Below are 26,319 nucleotides of genomic sequence, written 5' to 3' on the forward strand. Positions count from 1 at the left end.
CTTTTCATTAAAATTTAAGATTTTTCTGTTTGGGAAATAAGGGAAAACTAGTTCATTAAATTAGCTCTTATTCACATTATGTTTAAAACAGTAGCCTCAATGAGTCATGGTGCATTCATGGCAGGCAGGTAAAAGGAACTTTCCATCACGTGCAGTGCTCAAGATCCGGATTGAGGTGGTAGATTCTGGTAGTTTGGGGAATTCGGAGGCTTCCCCAAGTTCAAAAGTTCACCATTTACGAGCTCCCCAATCCTGACTGCTCACCTCCAAATAAAAACATTCCGCCCTCTGTGTGTGAGTGCGCGCGCGTGTGTGTGCGAGCGCGCGTGCGTGTGTGTACGTGTGTACGTGCGTGTCGCCTGAAAACTATTTGCTCAAGGTTCCCCCAACTGATTCAAGGCAAAAACAAAAAAAAAAGATTGAATGAACACATATTTAGTAAATATTCATTTTGTCATTCAGTTGGAAGATTTTTCACACAACATCACAACACGAGAAACAGTTTCATTTCAGCAGATTAACACCCAACTGAAGGTTCATTACGTGTTCGCACCCTGGACCTCATCAACTCACGCTCCAAATGTTCGGTTCATGTCCCGGCGGCAGGTACAGTTTTGGGGGAAAGAGTCACTGTGAGCTGCCGTCACTTCTCAGAGTCACGTTGACGGGAACTCTCAGTTACAACCTTTCTGTTCCGGTGCGGATAATGTTATGACATGTGTGAGGAGGAAAAAAAAAACGCTGCCTCACGCCGCCTCTCTTACCGTTGACGGACTTGGCGTTGTTTCCCTCCGGGTAGTCGAACCCGTTCGTCCTCTTCTCGATCTCCATCCTCCCTCATGGACCGTACCGGAGACAGCCCCGAGCTTCTGACCGACACCAAAACACACGCGTACTGATGAAGATGGTGAGCGCGGTGAGGATGACACGGACTTTACGCAAGCTTCTACCAATTTGCGCCTCTCTCTATACACTGGCAGACTGGTGGGACGGCCGCCCCATGCTTGACTGGTTCCAGTCTGCGGGGAATAACGCTGGATCCACACCCCCAAGCATTGATGCCTTCATGACCAGCCGGGAATGTGGAAGACAACAGTACCTGCTGGAGGACAGAGATACAAAACCGAGATAATTAGAGTTAACATAGACATTAATTAAAACAACAACAAAGTGTTTCGTTAATAAAAAGGAAATAAAGACAAAATACAAACTAAAAGTGACACAAAACATAAACAGAAATAAAAATTTCACACTGGTGGGAACGAAAATCTGTTGTTTCTATATTTCAAATTAAACTACTACTGTCTGTACTCCATATCAGCCATTGCCTCCAAAATGTCACTAATGACACTAATGATGGCCAACACAGAGTTAGAGTCCCAAAGTTACTGGTTGTTATACTGGAAAACTGCTCAGGCAAACAGCAGAGCTCTCAGATTTCACTGGTTTGGAGTCCAAACACATCCTGATTTTTCAGCTTCAAAACAAAATCCTGTCACATCTCAGACTTGACATAAAAGTAGCTGAGGTTAAATATATTCATAAAGTAAATAGCAAAAATTCCATAATGTGTATCAACGTGTGTATGTTAATACGATTGACACACCATTCCACCAATTGTACGCCCCCATGAGATATCTGTAGTAATAATTGCGGTGATTTAGGGTTTTAAGCTTTGCCATAATTCATGGTATCTTTTGTGCTGTGTGTTTTCTGATCTTTAAGGGACTTTTTTCCTGTTCTTTTTTAAGTTAAAACTACGATAAAATAAAATAGAAAAAGAAATAATGGAGGCCACCATCAAGAAAAGCTCAATCGCAAATGGTGTTTCACAGTTAAAATATTAAAATATAAGTCTTCAAATCACCGAAGGTTGAGATATTTTGTTGCGGTTGCTCCCATAGCACTTGAAGGCAACATTTATATAGCCAACAAAGATTACGCAACCACTAGACATCGTGTTGCATGGCATTCTGGGACCTGGAGTCTCTAGACCCACCTGAACGAATTCACTATTATAAATTTGTTGGTGTAATGTGCAATGATGATAGTAGTGGGCAGATTATATCAGAAAGAGATATTTAGGATTTAATGGGAAATCCATTCGCCTTTGGTAAATTTCAGAACAGGATTCAAAAGCACAACAAAGTGGTGAGTACTCTGTTTGCTTAGTTTTTTGTCTGAATTTACAGCTACGTTTCTTCGGTCATAGATTTCAGCAGCTATGACTGGAGGGGGAGGAAGGAGGAGGGGTTGCCATCGTAAATAATGGTGGCTAAATTATAAACATTTCTGAAGTGAAACAAAGAGACAATCCGTTTGTTGTTTATGTACACAAACTTAACATGTCTTTCTCTTACATATACAAAGGCAGAACAGAGTTTCAGCTGATTACATTCTCCAGTAGTAGTGCTTCACTTAGTATCCTGCAGATGTCGCTATTGCATTTGTCCCATCATCACTGCAGTCAGTTATTCTTGCAAAATCTCCCGTTCATTGCACACTTCACACCTTTTGCATCACAAGTAAAATATGAGCCGACGAGTAATGACTTTTCACTCAAATCTATTTATATTTACATTCTCTACTCTCAACTAACTAACGAATGTGTCAAACGTAGTGCTGCAAATGTAGGAAGGAGGCAAATTAATATGAGTAAACGAATAGGCCCGATGGTGGCGGTAGAATCCCTTCTATAATTATAGATTGTAAATGTTAGCTGATCCACCGAATTCATTGTAATTTAAATTCTAATGTTAACTCTAATTTTTGGATAAGGGGCTAAGTTTGATGCTATTTTAAGTGAAGTATAATGGCTTTTTGATTACTTTTTGTGAAGTTTTCGCAGCTTTTTCTTTCCAGCTTGAGCTCGCTGACTGTGTGTGTTCAGTCCATGAGAGCCCTCCCCTCATCATGACAGATGATGCGCTCAGACAGAAACAGCGCGTCAACGGAGCTCAGAGCACTCAGAGCGCACTGACATCCACGCAGACCGGTACACACACATACACACGCGCGCACGCACACACCCTTCTTGCGCTGTGTGGAAATGGAGTTACAATAAGCTCGTCTGGCCGAGCGAGAGTCTCACCTTGAGGATTGCACACAGTGATTGTTTTCGGATCTCTAAACCCGACAGCCAACAGTACAGAGAGGAAAATGTGGAGGTACACGAACTTGTTTGCCTGTCTCCTGGTGGTGTGTAAGGATGTGTCTGCACAGAGCAAGGTAAGGAAATCTACAAATTCAATTCAAAAATCAGCCCGATGACACAGATTGTGATTAGTTAAGAAGTTAAGTGTTTTGAAGTGGAACAGTTGTTTGATCTTTGCTGCCAAGGGACATATATGGTCAATGTTTGATCCCAGAAGGATCCAGTGTGCTGCTGTACACTGCTCTCTTCTGATCCCTTACCTGAAACAAGCTGCATGTTATGGTGCCTCTGCTTCAGACAAATTAGCAACTTGATCAAAACCCAAAACTTCCCGGGGCCCAGACCTTGATATTTTCTGTCTAAAGTGAGCAGATGTTTGAGGCTATGTATAATCCCCCTCCCAATGAGCGCCTTGCATGGTGAGGTGACAACAGTAACTATAGATTTAACTAATGATACCTGCAGTGTGTGTAGAGACTGGTGCCAGTGAGGCAGAGTGTCGGAGAGATGGCACCAAGAGGCTAAGTGTAATATCTGCTGGCCATGTTTATACAGCTGCTGGACTCCAGTCACCTCTCACTCTCTCCCGTCAGCCTAGTCCAACCATTCACAAACACACATGCTCCCACACAGCCCCCCACACACAAATGCACAGAATCACATGTAAATCATAAACATGGAACACTAGAGGCACAGGTATGATCCATAATGACAACAGCTGTCTGGTCTGGATACAGTCAGAGGCCATATGGACAGTAATTTTGGTTAGTGGAGGCGGTGGCATTCATAGTAATAGTGGAGGAGTACTGGTACAGTATTGCAACATGCACAGTTGTGTTAGTAGAGCCTTTAATATTTGTAGTAGTAGACAACTACAACTAAAACTACAACAACTGTGTATTAAGCACCCATAGTTTAGTCGGTGTGAGTAGTAGTAGTAGTAGTAGTAGTAATAGTGGATTTCATGAGAGCCCACGTAGGACCTGAATACTGAAACATTCTTACACTCACTACTGAGACACTCTGCATGCTACTGAAGCACTCTTAGATTCACAACTAGAACGCTTTTCACTATTGAAAAGCTCTTAAACGCGTTTCAATAGTAACTGTCAGAGCGTTTCAGTAGTAAATGTAAGAGCGTTTCAAAAGCAAATTAAATAAGCAATGGCAGTACTTAGTAGATTTGTCGGTAATAAAACTAATTGAGGAATTAATTTCTGTTCAGTGACAAGTAAGTAATGACAAGTATTCACTTCTTGCAAAACTCTTTATTATTTATATTGTCAGTGAAGAGGGTTACAATTAAAGTCATAAACAATGTAGTGTTGATGTGACACCCATAAAGTACATTAGTTGGCTACATGTGTATTTGTTATCAACCCTGTAAAGCCTGATAAATGATCATTTATGGTTTTGTTTTGTTACTCACCTACAACTGTTTTGGTTAACACTCCTAGGTGGCGGGTGCTGAATTTCATTTGTTGGTTGATTATGCGGGTAAAGAAGAAGACAAATGAGTTTAGAGAACTAAGCAACTCTGTGTGTACAACTGTGGGACCGCCGTCGGGGAATCAAAGTTTTACACCCAAAAGTCGACTTGTGCGACTGAGTGGTGTAACATTGATCTATTGTACAATGAAATATGTACTTCAGTTCTACTGTAGCTACAATACTTCACATGAATAAAACATGCACATGCTATATAACAATTCAAACAATTGTCTCAAAAGAAAATGTATATTGTAATGCAGTGATCCATACTGAGAAGCCAAACTAAACTGGATTGGCTGTCTGGCTGTCATTGAAAATGCTGCTACATAGTATCACTGCTACTGTATTAGAGATTATATAATTACAGACATCCTCTGTGTCTTTGTTGCTGTGCACCCTTGTCTTCCTCGTTTACTGGTGTGGTGTGCAGAAAAGCTTGATCTGCGACTCTATCTAACTATCAAACAGCACAACTGGGGACTTTGAACAGAACAGAGCATAATTCCTGCTACAGTAGAATCCTGCTTTTACTGCATATATATGTGGACAATACCATCATGTAGACGACAGTGTGAGAGAGACAATACACTTCTATGTGTTTCAATACAGATGTGTGCAAGACACCAATTTGTGCTTTGTTTGCTTTAAAACCATTGATTCGACAGCCCATTGTGATCAGCCTCACCATGTCATTAGTCTGAGCTCTGGGTTAAGTGATTAGTTTATTTGGCAGTTATGGTTTCCTACCTTATTTGACCGTATTTGCTTTCCTAGGGGAATCAATACTTAGACAGCTACAACTAGTGATATGCAACGGGAATCAAGCTATCGCCAGTATACCAGTGTGGCTCCAGAACAAGACATCACATGACAGGTAAAGTCACGTGAATATGATCCATTTCATACCAAGAGAAGTGCCACAATTTCACTGTACAGCCTGATCCACACAATCTTTTTAAACACAACTAGCTGCTACACTCCACCTAAGCAGCTTCAATTTAGAACCAGGAAATAACCAAGCTCCAAAAAACAAAGGAGGTGGGGGGTGGGGCTCTTGGTGATGGTACGAAAGTGGAGGCCTTCAAATCTAGTAAAAGCCGCTGACTGACTGTTAGGAAAAAGATCAACCATACAATGACCAGAATTTGGACATGGTCTGACAAAACAGGGATCCCTTTGGTTGCTAACTAGCTACCATTAGCATCTACATCACATTTAGCAACTATAACCTCAGTGACTGTTGGATGTCTGTGTGTATAAAGGCATTGTGTTAGGTTACAGAAGAGTTGTGCTCTGTTATTCTTGCTAGTTGTTGTTGTTTCAGCTAATTCAACGCAACCAGACAATGAACAATTACCACCATAAAGTGTGTAAAGCTACTTAGAGTGTCTTGTTTGTTTCTTGGAGCATCGAATATACAACAATGATAGATTTGTCAGGGATCTGGAATGTATTCTGCATCTTTCTGAAACATCAATTGTAGAAAGTCATCTGGGGAAAAGTCTCTGGCAGCATCTATCATTCCATCCATGGCTCAGGTCTCCAAACAAACACAAACAATTAGTGAGGGGACTGTTTCTGATTGTGGATTGATGATTATGGATTTTGTTTTAGGGCCAGATGGAGAGTGTGACTTTAATTAATTCATGCGTGTGCATAATGCTTTCCACAGTAGAGGCTTTGGATGATCTTGTTTGATAGGCATTTCTCCAGATGGGCCGGATTAACGTCTCAGCTGAACCCGAATAGAACAACCTTTAGAATAGATGATTCATATATCTCCATTCATACTGGGTTGTAAAAATGTCTCTGAAATTATGTTAAGAAACCAATTTCAAAAGCCCAAAAATGGCTCAATGTCACTCTAACTCCAAATTGGATTCATTTGTCTTTCTTGGACACACAAACACACAGAGCAGGAATGTCAATGTGTACCACCAAAAACCGCAAGTGCTTGATACACTTTGTGTTCAGCTAATTAACATCTCAGTGCTCATGCCAGTGCTTTTGTTCACAGAATTGAACCAAATGATACAGTACATCTGCTGACTGGAATTCCTGCTGTACATACTTAACATTTGACATTGGTTTATTTAGACCACTGTTTGTGAGAAAAGTGTTCCAAAAGAAACATTTAGGGGAACCAAAACACACTGACTAACTGAGAGCTACCATTGGGTCATGTGTCTTTAACAACCCTGACTTTCACTCAGTGTCAGGATGTGTTAGCTAATGGAGGGTGCAGTGCTTGGTTCTATAGCACTCTGCAGCATGCTAGGTCTTTCCTCCCATTGTGATGACAGAGTTCAGCCCAGTTCCTTCAAACCTTAAGCTTAACTGCACTTCATAGGTCAAAGACTTAAAGCTCAAAGCAAGCTTAATTACACATGCTGGATTAAGTACCTTGAAGCCATACTAGAATAAAAGTAGACCTAAAAAATTAGCTTGTAAGGGTTCTCACAAATTCTCCCAAAACATACGTAATAAGTATTTTTATGTTGTAACTTGACACCACTGTAAACACTGTATTTCCAATTAGTTTGTGTTATTTTCTCATGCTTGTATATCAGTTAGAAATACCACATAACACACATGACTGTCATAAGGAGGAGGCAGCTTTTCAGAATGGAAGAATGATTCAGAATTTTGATATAAGCGGCTGGGGCCACATCCCGATGAGGTACAAACTGCTTGGTAAAGGTGTAGTCAAGACACAAAGAACCGACGTGTGGTGGAGCCAACAAAGTAAACCTGGAATTATCTCTAACTTCTCCATTCTGGGACATTTAAAGCAATTTAAACTGCCGTTGCTATGGAGCCGTCAGGGTTTGGTCGTGGTTGAACAATGCAGTTTAGCACAGCCACAGACAGAACCTCTCAAATGACATTTAATCTGCTAATCCAGTCTGTTTTCATGTGGCTGTGGCATTTGTCAACCTGCTGCCTTTTGTCTTAACCTGGGTCAGGAGTTCTGCCCTGCATTAGACGCCTCCCAGAATGTCTGCAGAGACGGAAGGGAACGCACCACCCCCCCTTCTCCTCCTCCTCCTCCTCCTCCTCCTCCTCCTTCCCCATCACTTAGCCTGCATTCCATCCCTAATGAGCCCCCCCATCACTATTTTACGCCACTCAACAGGACATTGCAAATTCAAGTATATTCTCAAATCAAGCTGGTTAACTCCTTTAAAATACACTGGGAATGATGGAACCACCATCACACTGGTCAATGTAAGAGCGTTTCAGTAGTATGCATGAGTGTTTCAGTAGTTAGGTTCTACACGGCCCCGTTCCAAATTGCATACAATTCGGTTCAAAGACAGACTTAAAAATGGAACTCATTTGTAAACTGGCATAAGATAAAACCCAATTGCGGCTGATGCTTGTAGATCAATAATGGTAACGTGGATGATGTCAGCACTGTGTTAGCAATATTGCTGTTCACAACCACAACCACAGAACAGAAGTTTGCTCACTAAATCATGTCTATTCAAAGAATACATATGTAAATGTTACAGTAGAAGTATTTTCGTGAACTGTTAAGGTTGCATGTTCTCCCCTTGTTTGCATGGGTTTCCTCTCACCTCCTAAAACATGCATCTTAAGTGAACTGGAAACCCTCAATTGCTCTTAGATGTGAATGGGAGTTTGTGAGACTGTGTTGTCTGTTTGCCCTGCTAGGCTAGTGACTCTCATCAGCAATGAATGAGTTAATTGAATTAAGATTGAATTGCAGCCACACAACTATCTATAATCAATCAATTCTAGGACCATAACAAGACAAGACCATCTAAAAGAGTGGAGAGTTCTGCCACCATGTAGAGTAGATGAGGTCATTCATTTATAGTATGGAGACAAATGTAATTGTTTAATGAAGAATCTCTGGCTGCCACATTCTTTTACTGCTATAACTGGTATCATATGTGGACCCGCAAGGCCGTTTATACAGAACCCTAAATCTCAACACGAAGAGATGACAGCCCCTACCCAGTCTGATACCAGATCAACGTGCATCCTACTGAATATTGGACAAACATGCGTACAACAACCTCTTTCTTCTTGTGTCACTCTGCATTACAATTTCTGACACATCACTAACATCTAGTCATCATGGAACATTAATGTTAGACAATTTAGACAAACAAATTTAACTAGATCTATTGGTAAGGCAACGTTTTCAAAAAGCCAGCTGGATTTAAACATTCCACTTCAGCATAATAAGTCATCTTATAGAACGGGACGGAAAGCCCCCGGAACCGCACTTGTGTGCCCCCCTGTTGCTTTAAGAAGGCTCCTAAAGACAAGCGTGCACCCTTTTCTACGCCTAGCAGTAATGACACCCAGCTGCTCTCCACTTCACTCTCCTGGTATGTTAAATGAAAGAGATATAAAATGTTTAAGTCTGTTATTTCCCTCTCCTTTCTCTTTGACATGTTTCATATTTTTATACAAATATTGATGTTACCAACCTTTAAATGGAGTGAAATGAAACAACAATCACGATTTCTTGACTTCTGTTTCACCTCAATCAACTTGTAATACACATAAACAATTCTACATTACTTTAATGCGGACAGTTTGTGTAGGTACTCTGGGGTGACTTGATGGGCTGAATGGGCTTCAGGAGCAGCCACCAACATGCCAGTCTGTAGTTATGAGACATTTTTGGAGATTGTTTTTATTCACAGTGAGGAGGCGAAAAGAAATGATTAAGATAAGATTAATAAGAACAAGGATATGTGAATCAGGTGCAGAAGTAGACAACGCAAAGGTGACATAGCACAGCCAGTGACTCAGTGACTCAGTGACTCAGTGACTTGTACATTTGGGTTGTACAGGTAGTGAATAATGACGTTATTGCTGATGAGTAAGTGAGTGTGTTCTGTACCAGAGGGATAATCGTGTAACCCAATCGTCATGGTTCCATTATAGGGATTATTTTTGTTTGTTGTTTTGTTTTTACACACAGAGGACAAGCGGCAATGCAAAAAATGCAGCATTTTGTTGTATTTGCATTGAATTTAGAAATCAATCAAGTTGATGGGACTTCATTTAACAGGATATACTGTACAGGCAATACTTTATATTTCATAAGAGGTGGCTGAATGACATTGCTAACATACAGTATATATGATGCACTGATAATTGCATTTACTGTACAAAAGTCTGCAAGCTGCGGCTAACTGTTGATTCCAATGTTTTCATGCTTGAATAAATCAATGTATAAAGAAAGGTATTTATAGACCTACCTGGTGTAAGTAAGGTAAATAACGGAGCAGAAAGCACAACATTTGATAGAAATAGAGTCTGTGAGGTTTCAGTCACAGGCCAGTCGTGCAAACAGTCATACACCACTGTAAGTCAGACAGAAAGATGGACTCTGAAAGATGACGTACCGTAGATGACTTTCAGTGGAATGAACTTGAACATTTAATCAAACATGCAGAAAATCCGTGTCAATTCTTCTATGAAAGCCAATACCAAAGGCTTGTCTCACAGAGGTAATGGAATGTCTGGTCAGACTACCATGCCTCGCTTCCTGTTTATCAAGCAAGCCATAATCAAGGCTGCCAAAGCACTGCCATTGTACACAGGACATGCAGGCATCCAAAGCCCAGCTGGCGATACTGAATTCGTATGAGCTATGTTTGTCTTTGTGTCTCTCTTCTGACTCACGCTGGTTAACAATCAAAAGAGGGGAAGCATGTGGTTATTTTTTTTAGATCATTTTCTTTCCCTTGCTTTTGTTTCCCCACCAGGATTTATTATTCATGGAAGCCCAATAGGGATTAGACTGATAAAACAACTCCAGACTCAGTGCTAGGTGTCGGACCGCCCAAATAAGCATATATCTTCAAAAAACAACCCATTTCACGTGGTTGCAAAACCACGATCCGCAATCCAGGTCATTGATCTCCGAGTCAGAATTCTTTCTTCTTCTTTCTTCTTCTTCTTCTTTTGCTTTATGCTGCACCCTGGGGCTGCTTGCTGATCTTAGAAACACCACATTTTGATTTCATTCATCTCTGAGAAAGTCAGTGTAACATTAAAAGGAGAGACTGCGTTAACCAACATTCCCTTTGTGGCATTCAGCAGACAAGCCGATAGGACAATCTCAGCTTTATCTGTATCATATGCACACAGCATGTTAACAGGGATGATTTCATTTGATGTATGCTTCATATTTATGGTCAATTTAATTAAAATCAACAGCCTGAAAAGGCTCTGCAAAGAACCTATTAAGCGTTTGGGTGGTACTGCAAATGTCTACATCAGTGTTGTCATTCAGTGGACTAAAAACAGGAGATTGGTAATGGGATTTTAAGGCCATAGACAAACAACAGCACAAAGCCAAAAAACAAGTTCATGCCCTCTGACATTTTCACATCACATGCTCTCTTCCAGATCTTTGGAGAGACTGAGCCTGTCCGGATGACATCAGAGGGCTCAGACTGCCGCTGTAAGTGCATTATGCGACCACTTAGCAAAGATGCTTGTCAGCGGCTGCGGAATGGCAGCGTACGCGTGGAGGACTTCTACACGGTGGAGACGGTCAGCTCCGGATCGGACTGCAAATGCTCATGCACTGCCCCCCCATCCTCACTCAACCCCTGTGAGAATGAGTGGAAAATGGAGAAACTGAAGAAACAGGCTCCTGAGTTGTTAAAGGTAACAAGATTGAGCTGAAATGAATCAATAACAAATGTCTGTTTAAACAAAGTTGTGATTAAAACCTTTGCACCTTGAGTTCCAGATTACATTTTTCAACAAGACTGTATGTTTAAATTCCTGCTAGATTGAACAAACCTGTATCCAATTGACACTAGATTGAACAGATTCTTCCCTTGCCTGTGCCACACCCTTTTAATCAAAATTGGTTAAGAACCTTTTGAGTAACCCTGCTAGAAAAAAACAAACAGCAAATGGATTCAGCTGAAAGAAAACCTCATTGGCACAGTAAACATGTCAGAAATCAGATGAGGAAAATATCTGATAAGCGAAGTCCCAGAATAAAATATAATAAGCAATTACACAACATCCCTCCAGTTGAAAGTCTAAGATCATATCTGTCTGTACATGTGGTCTAACTCCGTTTTGATAACACGTCAGCACAAATACTTTAAACGCACTTTCATTGTTTCAACATACCATATGTACCATATGAAAACAAAAGCAGTTCCAGATGTGTAATCTGAGTCCAGTTCCATGCATTATTCTTATGAATCATTGATGCAAATTATTACAGAAACAACACAGATAACAAATGGTCTACAAACAGTCTAACGGAAAGCGCTATGCCACCCATTGAGTAGGCTGTAGCTGTCAATATCAGTAATCAGAGGAAGTGCTTTGGGAGGTCACTTTAAATGTTATTGTCCCCCTCCCGGCTTAAGAGAAGAAACCAAAGCTATCAATTTGGTGTTGAGGAAATGGTGAATAATGACATTTGTTGTCTTTTATGGCATGAACGAACAGCTCCAATCCATGGTGGACCTCCTCGAGGGAACACTTTACAGCATGGACCTAATGAAGGTCCACGCCTATATCAACAAGGTGGTCGCTCAGATGAACACCCTTGAAGAGGTATGCAAAAACTTTATGGGTCCAATTAATGTACTTTAAATCTTGGAAATGTCATGAACTTTGAAATTGGCTTTCCAAGCCCTGAAATGTAAAAAAAATTATGGATTATCTGAAATGATTTGGAAAATGTATTTTTAGCGAGAACCATGGTAGTTATAAAAGGGCTTCACTTTTTTACTTATTTAGTGTAGAACCCAAATAGTGATTCATACAACACATAGGAAGGTTTGGTACACAACAAAATATGAGCTCGGTAATAAAAATGGCTTTATTTCACAGACAATCAAGACAAACCTAACACGAGAGAATGACTTTGTTCGAGACAGCATGACCAGCCTGACCAACCAATTCAAAAGGTATGAGAATTACTCCAACATAATGATGAGCATCAAGAAGGAAATCTCCAGCCTTGGTGTGCAGCTGCTACAGAGAGACAAAGCACAGGTGAGATGGAAAACTGACAAAAATACATCTCTTCTAGTCTTTTTTCATAGTGTGTGTGTGTGTGTGAATGTTGTACTTCACTCACTGGCATTAATGCTGCTGCAATGCTGCTCGTTCACATTTGCTTCAGTGGAACAACTTTCATGATCAATAAATGCAATACGCTCTGTCACATTCATTACATTACATTACATTACATTACATTACGATCATTTGGCAGACGCTTTTATCCAAAGCGACTTACATTACATTATATTACCACCCTTCGCAGAGGGGGGAGCAATTGAGGGTTCGGTGCCTTGCTCAGGGGCACCTCGGCAGGGACTCGAACCGGCAACCCTCCGGTTCTTCAGTACATTTACATTTACATTTACCACTTAAACCTAGTCAGAACAGATGCTACTTTCACACTGATTATATCTTTTTCAACAGAGTTCAGCGTCCTTTAATTCCAAAACATTACATCTTGTTTTAGCAGGAAAATAAATCAAGAAAAAAGCACATATTTTCTTAATGACACCTTTGTCAAATTCGTCACCAGGAAATTGTTGATGTTATTGGGGTGTTATAATCCCAGCGGTCATTGGGCGAGAGGCAGGGTAAACCCTGGATAGGTTGCCAGCCAAATGCAGGGTTATTTTGGTTTGTTTGGAAAATTGGACATGGACAACCTTAGCTTAAGTGATTAAAACTCGGATTCTAATCCAAATAAGAATCGCCCAAAACACTGTGTCATTGGCTGAATATACATTATTTATTGCTCATTCGCTGACAGAATGAAGTATGGTAGGTGTGGAAATGCATGGCAGTCAATGAGCATTTACATCATCATCTAGAAAATGCTCACCCTCTATCACAATGTCACACCATCTAGTTCAGTTAATCTGAGTACACCAACACGTCGGAACAAACTGATTAGAATTGAGAGCTTTAACATAAATGTAAATGTACTGACTGAGAAAGGCTCCTCCTAAGACAAACATTTAATCAGTGTCTGTTTTAACACCTGCAAGTCGTTATCCACAATTGCACTGATGCAACAGTACATGTCCATGTTTACAGGACACTAATGATGAGAAAACCAAGGAGGTTGGTAAAATAGCCAACAAGAAGACCCCTCCATCTAAACCCAAGGAAAAGGTTGTTAAGCCCAAGAAAGAGATAATCAAAACTGCAAAGCCAGTCAAGCCCGATCCTACTGCCAAAGCCAAGGTGGCCGGCTACCAACCTGGCGTGGTGAGGGGCATCACGTACTACAAAGCTGCCAAGATCGAGGAAGATGAAAGAGGAGGTGAGTAAGAGTCTGTATATTCATAGGAACATCTGTCACATCATCGGGGCTGTTGTTGTTTTAAACTAAGCATGTCTAGTCAATGCAGGATTGGATATCTGGTGTGCATTCTAAAGGCAGGAAATCCAAAACGTTTATTGACAAAATACATGGAGCTGATGGAATGCACTCTTAATGGAACGCTGCCATCTCCATGACATGCCTCTGCTTCACTCCTCCTCACAATGTGTGGGGACCTCACCACAGCAGGGAAAACATTTCCTGACTTAAGTATAGTTGAATGAATAGGTATGCCGCGTTTGCACAGGGCACACGCACATCACGCTGTCAAACCGTGTGTTCTACCATGCAGCTAAACCCCAGCAAACTCAGCCACAGCTGTTGGGAGGAGGTCTGATTTCCTCTTATCATTCTGCACAGAAATGCCAATACTTGAATGTGTTGTGCTACATTTTGTGTGCTTTGCTCACCAATCATTGTCAGTACATCATCCCTGAATGGCACATGAAACATTCAGCTGGTTATTATAAAGAAATGTATAATGTTTTTTCAGCCCTCATGAGATCTGTAGGTTCAGGCCAGTACTGCTTCACAGATGGCAGCCTGAACTTCAGAGTGTTTGGGCAGATTCAATACTTATGTAGCACTGCCTTCTCATCTCCCCACATCTGTCTTGCAGTGCAGGAAGTTAGTATATGAGGACTAGAAAGAGAGCAGCCCCTTCCTCTGCTAACACTATTTAGCCCCATTCACACATGCAGGATATGCTGATATAAGCATGAGGATGATGGGATGATTTCAGCATGGGGTCATTTGAATGGGCGTAGACTGATATGCTATGATATGCAACTTTAACCAAATTTAAGACCAAATAACAATGTGGACATAACGCTGGCATGGCATGTTGTGAATGAGTGAAGGAACAGTGCCGGCATGAGGATGAGGTTACACCCCTCTGACGAAAAACACTTTCATGTGGAGCGAGCGAACCATCACAAGACTCCAGGGATGACATATTTGAGTTGGTGTTGAGTTGCCTCACATTGGCGAAAAATATGGAGTTCAACCTCGCTCATGTTTCTTCTTCTGTTGATTTTTAGTTAATTGGCATCCATACTGTTGTATTACCGCCATCTGCTGGACTGTCTCTTGTCCGAGCTGGCATGGCTGTTGCATGTTTGAATACGTGCAATGCGGGATTATCTCAGCAGGTAGCTGCATGTGTGAATACTGAATCAACCTGAAACCCTGCATTATGCCAGGATATATGTGTGGAAAAGAGATCTTTAATCAGCCTGTTGTCTTTCTCCCTCAGGGTATCAAATTCTGAATCAAAGGAAACCAAATTAAAACAGGAAAGACTGTGTTTTGTGTTTTGTTTTGTTTTGGAGGTTGTAAAGGTTGTGAAGTTCTCAGTGATTGCACTGAATGTAATGTTTGCCAGGTCAAACAGGCCCAGAAACATTCTATCAAACTTGGACTGACTGCTACATATCCATCCTCTTCATTAATCAACAATTTCACCAAAGCTAGGAGACAGCAGACCAGGCAGAGGTTACATAAGACAATGCAGAAAGGAGTAAGGATTCAGACTGAGAAGTTGAGTTGAGGTTGAGTTCAATGAGTGCTGCATTGCTTATGTGCTGTCTTTGATGTGCACATCTGTAAAGGCGCAGATGTTTACGTGACTCACTGAATGAACCACATATGTGCCGTATGTTACAAAATGCCAGTTGATCCGTCTGAAGTCCCTTTAAAACAATGTTGAAAGACAATGAGGCAAAAATCATGTCCACTTCACAGTGCAATGTGTAACTGTTATCAAACCTATTAAAACCTTTTGTCAATTAGTCTCTTTGATTAATTAGTACACTAATGTAACATTACAGACTCTTTGTAAGCAGTGTATCAGATGAAAGCCAATGCATGTATTGGTCTAGACTAGAGGAAGCAGTGCACAGTAACAGTAGTAGTTATTATGCACTACTTCCTCTGGTGTATAATAAAGTAAAATAGAGCTGCTGAGAGAGAGAGAGAGAGAGAGAGAGAGAGAGAGAGAGAGAGAGAGAGAGATGATAGTTTGATGCTTGAGTGTATTGTCAGTAGAACATGTGAGAGATCAAATCAAAGCTTTCCATTAAAATCAAGTGACTTGAAGGGCTTAGATTTCATAATTATATTTTGTCAATTTGTTTATTTGCATGTGAGCCAAATACAGTTTAAACATGACCTCAGTTTGTACTTCTGAAATTAACTGTCTAATAGGAGGGAGAGGGAAGGGCGTGGGGATTCCCCGGATTTAACCTCATTGGTCCACAAAGGCTAAATCCGGGGAATCCCCACCAGCCAGATGGAACATGGTCGTGTGGCATCATTTCCCCTTACCAACACATTTAATCTGACACTGAGTTTCCTTAATTACACCCTTTGTTTCCACCAAGCTAGATATTCAACCATCTTTAACAAGAACAAGAAACACAACCAGTTTGTCATGAGCGACCATGCTAATAGAGTTATTGCGGTCTGGCCGTCCTTGTTTTGGTCATTTGCATGCAAACTATTTTAGTTTTAGTTTTAGGCTTTTACTTGTTTCATCTTGATTCCTTTCCTCCTCAGACCACTCTGCCAAAACCTACACAGTCCATCATGTTAAGGAAAGCCAATCCAAGGATGGAGGGGATGATATAGTCCTGGAAGCTGTGGAGGCTACTGTGTCTGAACCCACAGAGGGAACTACAGTCGCCCCCACCACCACTACAACTGCTACCACCACAACTACAACTGCTTCCCCCACTACAGTACCCATTTCTATCACCACCCCTAATCCGGCACCTTCTGAGAAACCAGCTCCTACTATTGTGCTAATACTGGACAACTCGAACAACAACAGTCGACCCAGCCTCCACAGAGCAGGTAACACAACCCGTGAAATCATGCAGCTGATCTTAGACCAGACTAGAAAGCAGATTGACAATTCAAGTCTTTCCCCAGCCTAAGTGTGATGCTTGTTTTTTTCCAGGGAAGATCCTGAACTGTGAAGGGACACTAGCCACCATTGAGCAGCCAGTGAAGCAGCACAGCTATGGGCGTAACGAGGGAGCCTGGATGAAGGATCCACTTGCTAAAGACTTTAAGATCTACGTCACCAACTATTACTACGGCAACAATCTGGTGGAGTTCCGCAACCTTGACAACTTCAAACAAGGTGTGCAACAATGACCTACTCAGACCACACGTGTACTTAAGGCCTTTTTCTCACAAATGCTGACAAAATGTTTGTTTTGACATTTTTACGCACAAACACTTGCTGGCTGTTTTAAAGAGGGATTTGTGGCAGAAGAAGGTAAAAGGATGAAAGAGGCCTTAGCAACATAACTAGCAACAATCTTAGAGAATTACTTGCAGTATACGTACAGTCTGGATAACCTCTGGACATGTCTTCACCGCCCAGATGTTAACTACTCTCCCCCTATCCTGTACAGATTTATATGCACTCAGTATTTTCCACACTGCCCTGTTGACCTTCATCAGTGCAGATTCCTTTCTTACTGTCAGGATTGTCAGCATCTCACATTCCTTGTCTCTAAGCAGCTCAAATCCATCAGCTTGATCTTTTACAGATACTTCCTTGGACCTCCTATATTCTTCCTTAGCTCCTGAACAACATATGCATATGGACACTCATTATAGGAACTCCTGCAAGCACATGCCACCATTATAGAAAGCAATCCACTACACAAAATGCAATTACTTGTCTTGTGGGACATTGCTGTCAGTTCAAACATAACCAGGTTATGTTCTTTTAGTCTTGCTGGTGTTGATCTCAAGCTATTTACTGTAAGCTTGGGTTAATAACTGCGTGTGTGAAAGAAGGTTAACAAAGTCCTTAACTTTTTGTAGTCGAGGAATAAAAAATGCAAAAAGCTAAGACATTGAAGTGTTTGAGTATTAGGAGCTTTTGAACACCAATAAACCAATAGATTTGGATTTAAGATAACTGTATTTCAATTAACACTTACTAGGATTTGGCCTAATGATAACCTTTGTAAAGTGGGTGGAATGTGGTTACATTGCCAATTTTACCTCTGGAGCTGGAGTAGTAAAAATCTGTCCTTCACCCTCACATCTTGTAAAAATCCAATTTGTGTGGTGAGACCAGTCTGACCCCTGAGATATCAGTCATAGTACTATGTTTAAATGCATAGCTTTGTTTTTCTCTAATAGCTTCGCTGACTCTGATTCATGTTGATTGCCCAATGAACTCTGTCAGATGGTTAGAGATTCCTGGAATGCGGGTCTTGTTTGTTTCAAGGCTCCAGTGGGTGGGAAAATCATCTCCCTCCACATCCAAACCAAGTGAAGAATAGGATAAGACTCACTGTGAGAGTTAAGGTGATCTCCCCTCATACGAGTCGGCTTGTTGATCTAGATGTGTTTCGACAATCTGCTTTCTAAATGCAGTTACATATGAGGCATCCTGCTGTGTGGTGAGCTCACAGCAGTGTGCGGATGACTAGATATCTTTATGAGTGGCAGTGATGCCTGCTGTTTTCTGACATGTGCTTCGGCCTTTCTTTTGAACTGAACACAGCAGAGAAGGATTAAGAGTGTGGGCTGGCCGTAAGGGTGTGCGTGTGCCATCGTGTACACAGTCTGGCATAGTGAAAACATCGTCATTGGCTCTTTGAATGGCATAATGCAAGCATAGCCCACAGCAGGATGTATCTAATCCATTATAAGTGAAGTATAATGCACAAGCACAATAGCACAGCAAATGAGCATCCTGACAGTGTTTATGATAGAACTATGAAGAGCAATTATTTTACAAGAGATATTGACATTAATCGTTAAGTTTAAACAATTTAATTTCATAATTTTATCATTAAATCACCGTACCATTATCATAGGATTAGAAATCTGTCTAAGAATAACACAAATCTAACCAAATCTACAAAAGGTCTCATAACCAAATGTGTTTGGCCTTTGCTTTAAACCCACACACGCGCACACACACACACACACACACACACACACACACACACACACCCTTTTGTGCATGATACTGACAGTGTCCATTAAATGTGGAAATACAATTTATTTTCGTGAAACATTGTGTCAATGGTTAAATTAATTGATTCAACCAATCCTTTTAGTAAATATACCTAACCTAAGAATCTTGTTTGTTCTAGGCCGTTGGAGCAACCTTTTCAAACTGCCATACAACTGGATAGGCACAGGTCACGTGGTTTATAATGGGGCTTTCTACTACAACAGAGCCTTCACCAAAAACATCATCAAGTATGACCTGAAGATGCGCTATGTAGCGGCCTGGACTCTGCTGCATGATGTGGTTTATGAGGATACCACTCCCTGGAAATGGAGAGGCCACTCAGACATTGACTTTGCAGTGGATGAAAGCGGCCTGTGGGTGATCTACCCTTCCATGGATTATGACTACAACCAACAAGAGATGATCGTCATCAGTAAGCTGGATCCCGGTGACCTGTCCTTGAAAAAGGAGACGACATGGAGGACAGGGCTTAAGAGGAACTCCTATGGGAACTGCTTCATCATCTGTGGTGTGTTGTATGCTGTCAATGTGTACAACCAGAAGGAAGGTGAGGTGAACTATGCCTATGACACCCACACCAACAGTGAAGCTATACCACGCCTGCCCTTCACCAATGAGTACGCCTTCACCACGCAGATTGACTATAACCCCAAGGAAAAGCTTCTGTACGCCTGGGACAATGGGCATCAGGTCACATATCGTGTAAAGTTTGTTGACCAGTGAGTACAGATAGTCTGTAGAACAAATAAGCTTAAAGTAGGTCTGTCAGTGTGGCACAGCAGCAGAAAAGGACATGCTCGCTATTTGACAGCCTAACAACAGCCATGATGGACCCAAGAGCACAAAGGATGAGCTTGCTTCCTTTACAAATGCTTGCTAATCGAACAGCTGACCTCACAGTGTACAACACATACTATTCTCAAACACAGTAAGTGTTTAGGGATTTCACTGTACAATATGTAAATGGAGTGAACAGAGAACGGATATTGCTCTCATCTCAATCTTATTGGTTTAGTTACAATTTGATGACCAGAGTTACAGAATTGCAGTATTTACATAGACATGTTATCTTAAGGATACATATATCAGTGCTTGTAAAGTTGCTTGCTCAGCTTGTAACACTGTGAGGGATGGATATGTGTTAGACTGTATCATATTGGGTTTGATGAATGTCAGTTTGCGAGATCAATGGAACCCAGTGATCTCTCGCTCTCTCTCTCTCTCTCTCTCTCTCTCTCTCTCTCTCTCTCTCTCCAAATTTGGGCAAAGTTAGCCAAGCCAGGGTGAAAGCTAGGAGGGAGAAACCAATAAAGCAAACACACTCCCAAACATGCCTCTCTCTAGGTGTTAATATATCATTAAGGAAACTTTTGACTGCTGACACACATGGCCGTAGGCAGGGTTTGAAATTAGTGAGGTACGTCCCCGTCCCCCCCCCCCCTACACACACACACACACACACACACAAAAACAACAACAAAACAAAAAAAATCATACTAAGATTGTGCCTAAAAACACAACCTGTCAGGTTTTTCTTAACAAAGCTTCTTTTTCTTTTTTTAATTACTAATCTTTAAAACATGTATGATCTTTCCATGGAGGGCTCACTGGATCTTCCTCCTTGTCCAGTTTCATTTTCAAATGAACATGCATTATCCTCCAGTGTATTTTAGCTTTTGCTTTTGAATGTACATAATATTGCCAGAGGAACTGATACATTTGGCTCTGCACACTGAGTTTTAACTAAACCAATGAGATGGTGTGTGAGTTTCTCCATCCAAAGCAATACTGAAACTTCATCACTTGTGTATAAACTCCATCCTTCTATGAAGCACTTTTATCTCTGTTTATTATTCCGGCCTCAATACGATTCATGCCATTTTCACCATTAATGTTTTTAGGCTTGTGTTATAAACAAATAAAATAAAACAAAAAAATGTTTTGTAGCTTAAGATTTGGTTTCCATATTTTCATTAATTCGTTTGGCATTTTGTATATGTCTCTAATTTTCATTTTTATTTAATGTTCTGTGTCGTTAGACAATTATAGTGACATTTGTTATGGCTTTTATGCATTTGTACATTTTGACCTAGATGGATATTAAAAATAGTGCTCGGAAATGTCTACATGTGTACTTATGTCATCTGCAACAATGGAAACAATAAACCATTGATCACTTTTGGAAAATGATGATTGACTATTTATAAGCACATGTACGGTAAATAACCTGTAAATGACACAACAAACTCATATAGTAATGCACAGTGGGGTTTTGGTCATAATTTTCATTAGCAACCTCCGCTTTTGTGTGTTTTATCATGTTTATTCATAAAGGGCGTGCATTTTGCAATTACTAATATGTTCAATTAAAATGTCTTTATACAGAAAACACAGCACTTGGAAGCATCTGTTCATATGTCTGTGCTCTAAAATCAAAGCCCCATCATTAAAATATGTTGGAAGAAGAATAAATCCATCTAATCCAGTAAATGTTATGAGATAGCAGGAATTGCCCACACAGGAATGATGAGTGCTGATTTCTGAATAACAGAGCACTCATGAACTTTTTAATTCTGAAATAAATGTCATCATCAATCTTAAAAGGAACAGTCATGAGGAAATGGCAGAATGATTTGTTAGCTGGGGATTGGGAAATGTTTAACTTTAGCTCCAAGGCACGCAACTCTGCAGGGAGACTCCGAAACAAACTAAGAGCTGAATAGTGGGTGTGACAAGTCACCGCATGTGGGCCTCATCAAGGAAATCAAACATCTAATTCTACTTAAATACCACTTAGCACACATTGCTCTTTTTTTTACTTTTTTTTTTTTTACATTAGTTCAGACAATGAACTTCATTAATGAATGAAAACCGAGCCCTTTGGTTGGATGAGCTCCAAAATAATGTATGGTGGTCCAGGCATCATCTCTGTCACGAAATGTTGACACGTTGTTGTTATGGAATAATGATGTCCACACTAATGGTGCTGATGAACACTGACAATTCACATGACCTATTGTATTTCAGTCCCAGTGCCTCATGGTGAACACACGAGCTCTGTTGCTAAATCAGGACTCGATCCTGTTCTCTTAAACAGGGCCTCCTGTTCATCACAATTACATTACATTCCATGTCCTCATAGGGCTGGGATGTAAAGCCTTTGTCCTCATTTCCCATGGCACTTTGAAGCTAGAAACTACCTTGACCCCTCTGACTGATATTTAAGAGGTAATGTGGTTAATGTTGGATGAGGCTCGTCTCTCAGACCCCCACAAGGGCCACTCCTTTGTTGAGGTCATTTTCTCCTACGTTGCATGACCTATCTACATTTCCAGATACACACCCAGCACTGCCCTGACTCACCAAGACCTCTGCATTAGTGTGATTATAAACACAAAGGAAAAGCCAGCCAAGCAAATAAACTCCTCTGAAAGGTGAAATGTAAGTGAAGAAATGACAAAGTGACAAAGTGACAAAGAGAAAAAATACTACAGTAACTCTCACACACACGCTTGTACGATGAAAACCCATATGCCTTCACAAAGCAGTTTAGTGCTAACATGTGAGTCCAATATGGCACTGTACTGCAGAAGACTTCACTGAGATGAGTTGCATGCAGTTGCATCTTGACTTCTTGACAATAACATATTGCCAGCACACTCTGTTCGCTGTGAAATGTGTGTTAAGGAAATTGACTGATGGCAGTTCTTTTTTTTAGCAGAACAGAATGTGGAGTGCGTCAGTGTGACTTTGATTAAGACCCCCTGTGTTATTTCCTGTAACACTTAAATTCAGTCACCAAGAGCAAAGTTAACAGGATGAAGGAGAAGGACAAAGAAATTGCAGCGACATTATTTTCAAAGCTGCAAGGAAATTTATGCTCGGCAGACCTTTTGTCAGCCCTCTGGGATTTATGTAATGTGATGTGTAAACTAAGCCCCAATGCTATAATAATCCAATTACAAAGTGTTATTTTCTCCAAACTGAGAGGCTTTCCTGAGATTTAGGCAAGTGATTGAGAATTGCACTAAAGAGGGCCATTGTATACAATACAATAGAGGCCTTTTGAAATGCTGGAGGAGGAGTGGTTGTGTCAGGACCTCACAGCAACTATTTTTTAGCAATGGCACACACATAGATGCTCCAAACACCTACGGATTCTGCCATGTGATGGAGGAAAAACATTGCTATGCATAAATAAATCACAAAAACAATCGATTTGTAAATCATTACTGAGGAGGGGTTGAACCTGAACCCTGCTGCATCTTAATCTGCATATAAAACAAAGAATGGAATATTTTTTAGTTGAAATAAGAAGTTGGCTAGTGTATAAAATGCCAATTGGAATATAATCATAAACAGATTTCAGAAACATTTGGGGTTTTTGGCAAGGAGAGAGGCCCATCTGTTCTCTGTGGTGACTCTAGGATAAATCTGTCAACAAATGGAATAAGGGCTTCTGCATCTGCTGAATAGAATGAAAGCTTGATACCTTATTACCCCACTATGGCCATTTACCTTATAAATAAAAAGTAAGTGAATATATAAGGGAGAAGATTCATGCAATGTAAAACAACATTACCTTGACATTCATACAGTGCTACCAATGACAGCTAGGGCTCATATTGCACTGCAGAGACATGCACCGCCACTGATTGAGGTGAATGCATGTGTCATCCAGATTTACAGATCAATAGCAGAGTAGTCTACAGCTTTGACTCACATGTATTTCTTGTTTGTGTTGTTTTCCATGGAATTGTTTGTTTCATTTTCTTCTGTACTTCATTTGTTGTTCTGGTATTAAAGTATTAAATAACAATACCGTTCAAGATTTTTACTTGTCATAGCAGGCAAAGTTGTTTTTAATAACTCAAGTGGCATTTATCTATGCTATTGGAAGCTCTGTCCCATGTAGCTGTGCTGCTAAGCCTGCAGTCACAGTATCATGGTTCTGGCACAGGCAAACAAAATAGAGCATAACCTTGATTGAGTTTGATTTGTTTTGTTTGTATAGCCCAGTCCAAATCTCTTGAGGAAGGTGAATTAATCCCCCCAAAAAACGTTTTTAAAAAAATGAAGAAACCTTGGGAGAGGCCATGAAAGTCCAGGTTTGCAATAAGAACTATGTGGGAGCAAATAACAGAAAAGATGTAACAGTACTGCAAAATATAAACAAGCATGGGTTCCAGGGAGCAATGAGGGCTAACACATCTGAAGACCCTCTGAGGTGGGAAGGTTTCTAGTGGGGTGGAGGCATTATAGACCAGATCTCTCTATTACAGTCTAGAGAAGAGAGAGATGATTCGTAGGTGTACAAAAGGGGGACAAGTGGTGAGGGACAGAAAGAGAACCAGATCATTTGCTGCTGTGCCCCATCCTCTGGTCTACACTCAAATTGGTTCTCACCCAATCACCGAAGGCTAAACTGAGCCTATCTAAGCTTAAAGTCAAAGGTCGGAATCAGTCTGCTGTTGTAGGCCTACAAAGCCCTTTTTAGACATTGTATGTATTTATATTGGGATATATTAATAAACTTGGATTTGATTTGGAGAGCCCTGAGTAATTATTTGGGTTCATGGGAACATAAAGCTGAGTGTAGTGGCCTGAGTGTAGAGGACTTGGTCACTGTGTGTGGATGGATACTTCCACCGTAGCACCACAAAGACTCTTGGGGAACTTTCCCCTTGACAGATTGTAAGGTGTTAAACATGTTCAATTGGTTATTTCTTAAGTGATAACTGTTTACAGCTGATAATGTTAAGTGTTTTCCCATTGATTTAAGTTTATGCATGTTCCAAGTGATTGCCTTTTATGATTGTTGCTTATGCTGAATTGCTCGAGCTGTAAGCCAATGTGGCATGGTCGGCACAGTGAGACGAAACATCTGTGTGGTTCAAACAATGTTTCTTGGCAAGTGTTTGAGTAAACTGCTGATCCCTGAGGTATTCTTTGAATGGATAACAGGGAAATCTGCTAAACTCAAACACTCACAACTTCCTGTGTTGCTCATTCTCTCAAAGCCGAACTTGCAGATTGGAAATCTGTGCTAATAAACAGAACCAGTACAGAACCCTGAGGAGAGCAGAATTTTGCCAAGGGGAAAGGCGATTTGGTGTCGTTATATTATTGCTTTAGTTATCAGCATTTTTAGGCCAGGTTCCTAACTTAATGTAGTAATTGGTAAAGTACACATATTTTGTTCATTGTGAGTGATTCAGTCTCCTCTTAGTGTAATTACATCATCTGTCTTTTGTGTCTGCGAGAACCGAAGCTGCAGTGATGACTGTGTTTCACACAAGACCCTGAGAGAGACAGAAATATTGGGGTTTGCCAGAAAGATATCCTCTTAAAAAACAACAAATCATTTCCAGACCAGATTTATACTGGCAACACCTCTCATCCTTACTTTTGAGAAACAAAAGAACAGATAGAAGAGATATCTATATACCTTTTTTCTGGGGCCTCTGTGAGAGGGGAGAGGAAACTGATGCATGTTGAGAGCTAGCAGTGGGTATTGCAGTGTAGGAAGAGGGTTACTAGTCTTGGTTGTGGGCCAAAAACAATGTACTGTGGAGTTCAGAGTTACATCTCCTCCCACCAGCAGGCCTCATGTAATCTGTCCCGACTGCAGCCCTTGGCTGGCAGTTGTGGAACTACAGCTTCAGAAAGAATTCAGAGTTCCTCAGCCCTGCCATCTGTCACACTGCCCCACCCAATGCAGTATGTCAGTTCCAATATGACCGAATATCCACTCCACTATGCAGCTGTTGGTGTGTGAAGGATTGTGGAGGTGTCTCCTCATTGGAAATGGGATTGATTTGGGGAATTCCTCACAGCTGTCAGGCTATTGAGTTGGTGGAAAGCTATGTAAACATAGGCTGCACAGTCAAAACTGTTATATGTCAACAACTAGAATGTTTTTTTATTTGTTTATTATTCTGCAACATATGCATACAAATGTCCATATTTTCACAAATTCAAAACTACTTGTATGCATTGTAGGTACAAGCATATTGATTCAGCTGTTTAGTCATTTCTATTACTATTACTACTAGTATTATCACGCTATTAAAACTTCTGTTACAACCTCTACAACAACTGTAACTAGTACAGCTGTAAAATATGCAACAATACATCCAAAGCACATCTTTGTACATACCGTGGTTCTATAGTTATGAATACAAAATGTGTAAGCACTCTGTGTATACATGTTATAAGGTCACACACCAAGCTCCAAACAAAAGCCTTTTTATGGATCATAAAATCCAACTCACAGAAAATGACCAT

General features: G+C 40.7%; 1 protein-coding gene across 1 annotated transcript; it reads left to right on the forward strand.

The window, feature by feature from the left end:
• The first annotated feature begins 2,982 nt into the window (after window positions 1–2,982).
• On the forward strand, window positions 2,983–21,328 carry olfml2a (olfactomedin-like 2A). The gene is made up of 8 exons (XM_076149341.1): window positions 2,983–3,228; window positions 11,048–11,311; window positions 12,119–12,226; window positions 12,506–12,670; window positions 13,733–13,961; window positions 16,578–16,874; window positions 16,981–17,166; window positions 19,151–21,328. The coding sequence occupies exons 1-8, from the start codon at window positions 3,160–3,162 to the stop codon at window positions 19,753–19,755; spliced, it is 1,923 nt and encodes a 640-aa protein (XP_076005456.1). The 5' UTR covers window positions 2,983–3,159; the 3' UTR covers window positions 19,756–21,328.
• Window positions 21,329–26,319: the final 4,991 nt, after the last annotated feature.

Source organism: Genypterus blacodes, unplaced genomic scaffold (genome assembly GCF_046128005.1).
Source record: "Genypterus blacodes isolate CSIRO-AG114 ecotype Tasmania unplaced genomic scaffold, CSIRO-AGI_Gbla_v1 ptg000045l_1, whole genome shotgun sequence".
Taxonomy (NCBI): Eukaryota; Metazoa; Chordata; class Actinopteri; order Ophidiiformes; family Ophidiidae; genus Genypterus; species Genypterus blacodes.

Excerpts from the sequence above, each read along its gene's own strand:
- olfml2a (XM_076149341.1), top strand. The coding sequence starts at position 3,160 with ATGTGGAGGTACACGAACTTGTTTGCCTGTCTCCTGGTGGTGTGTAAG. Across the intron at positions 13,962-16,577 it reads CGAGGAAGATGAAAGAGGAG|ACCACTCTGCCAAAACCTAC; the intron begins GTGAGTAAGAGT and ends TTTCCTCCTCAG. Across the intron at positions 16,875-16,980 it reads ACCCAGCCTCCACAGAGCAG|GGAAGATCCTGAACTGTGAA; the intron begins GTAACACAACCC and ends GTTTTTTTCCAG.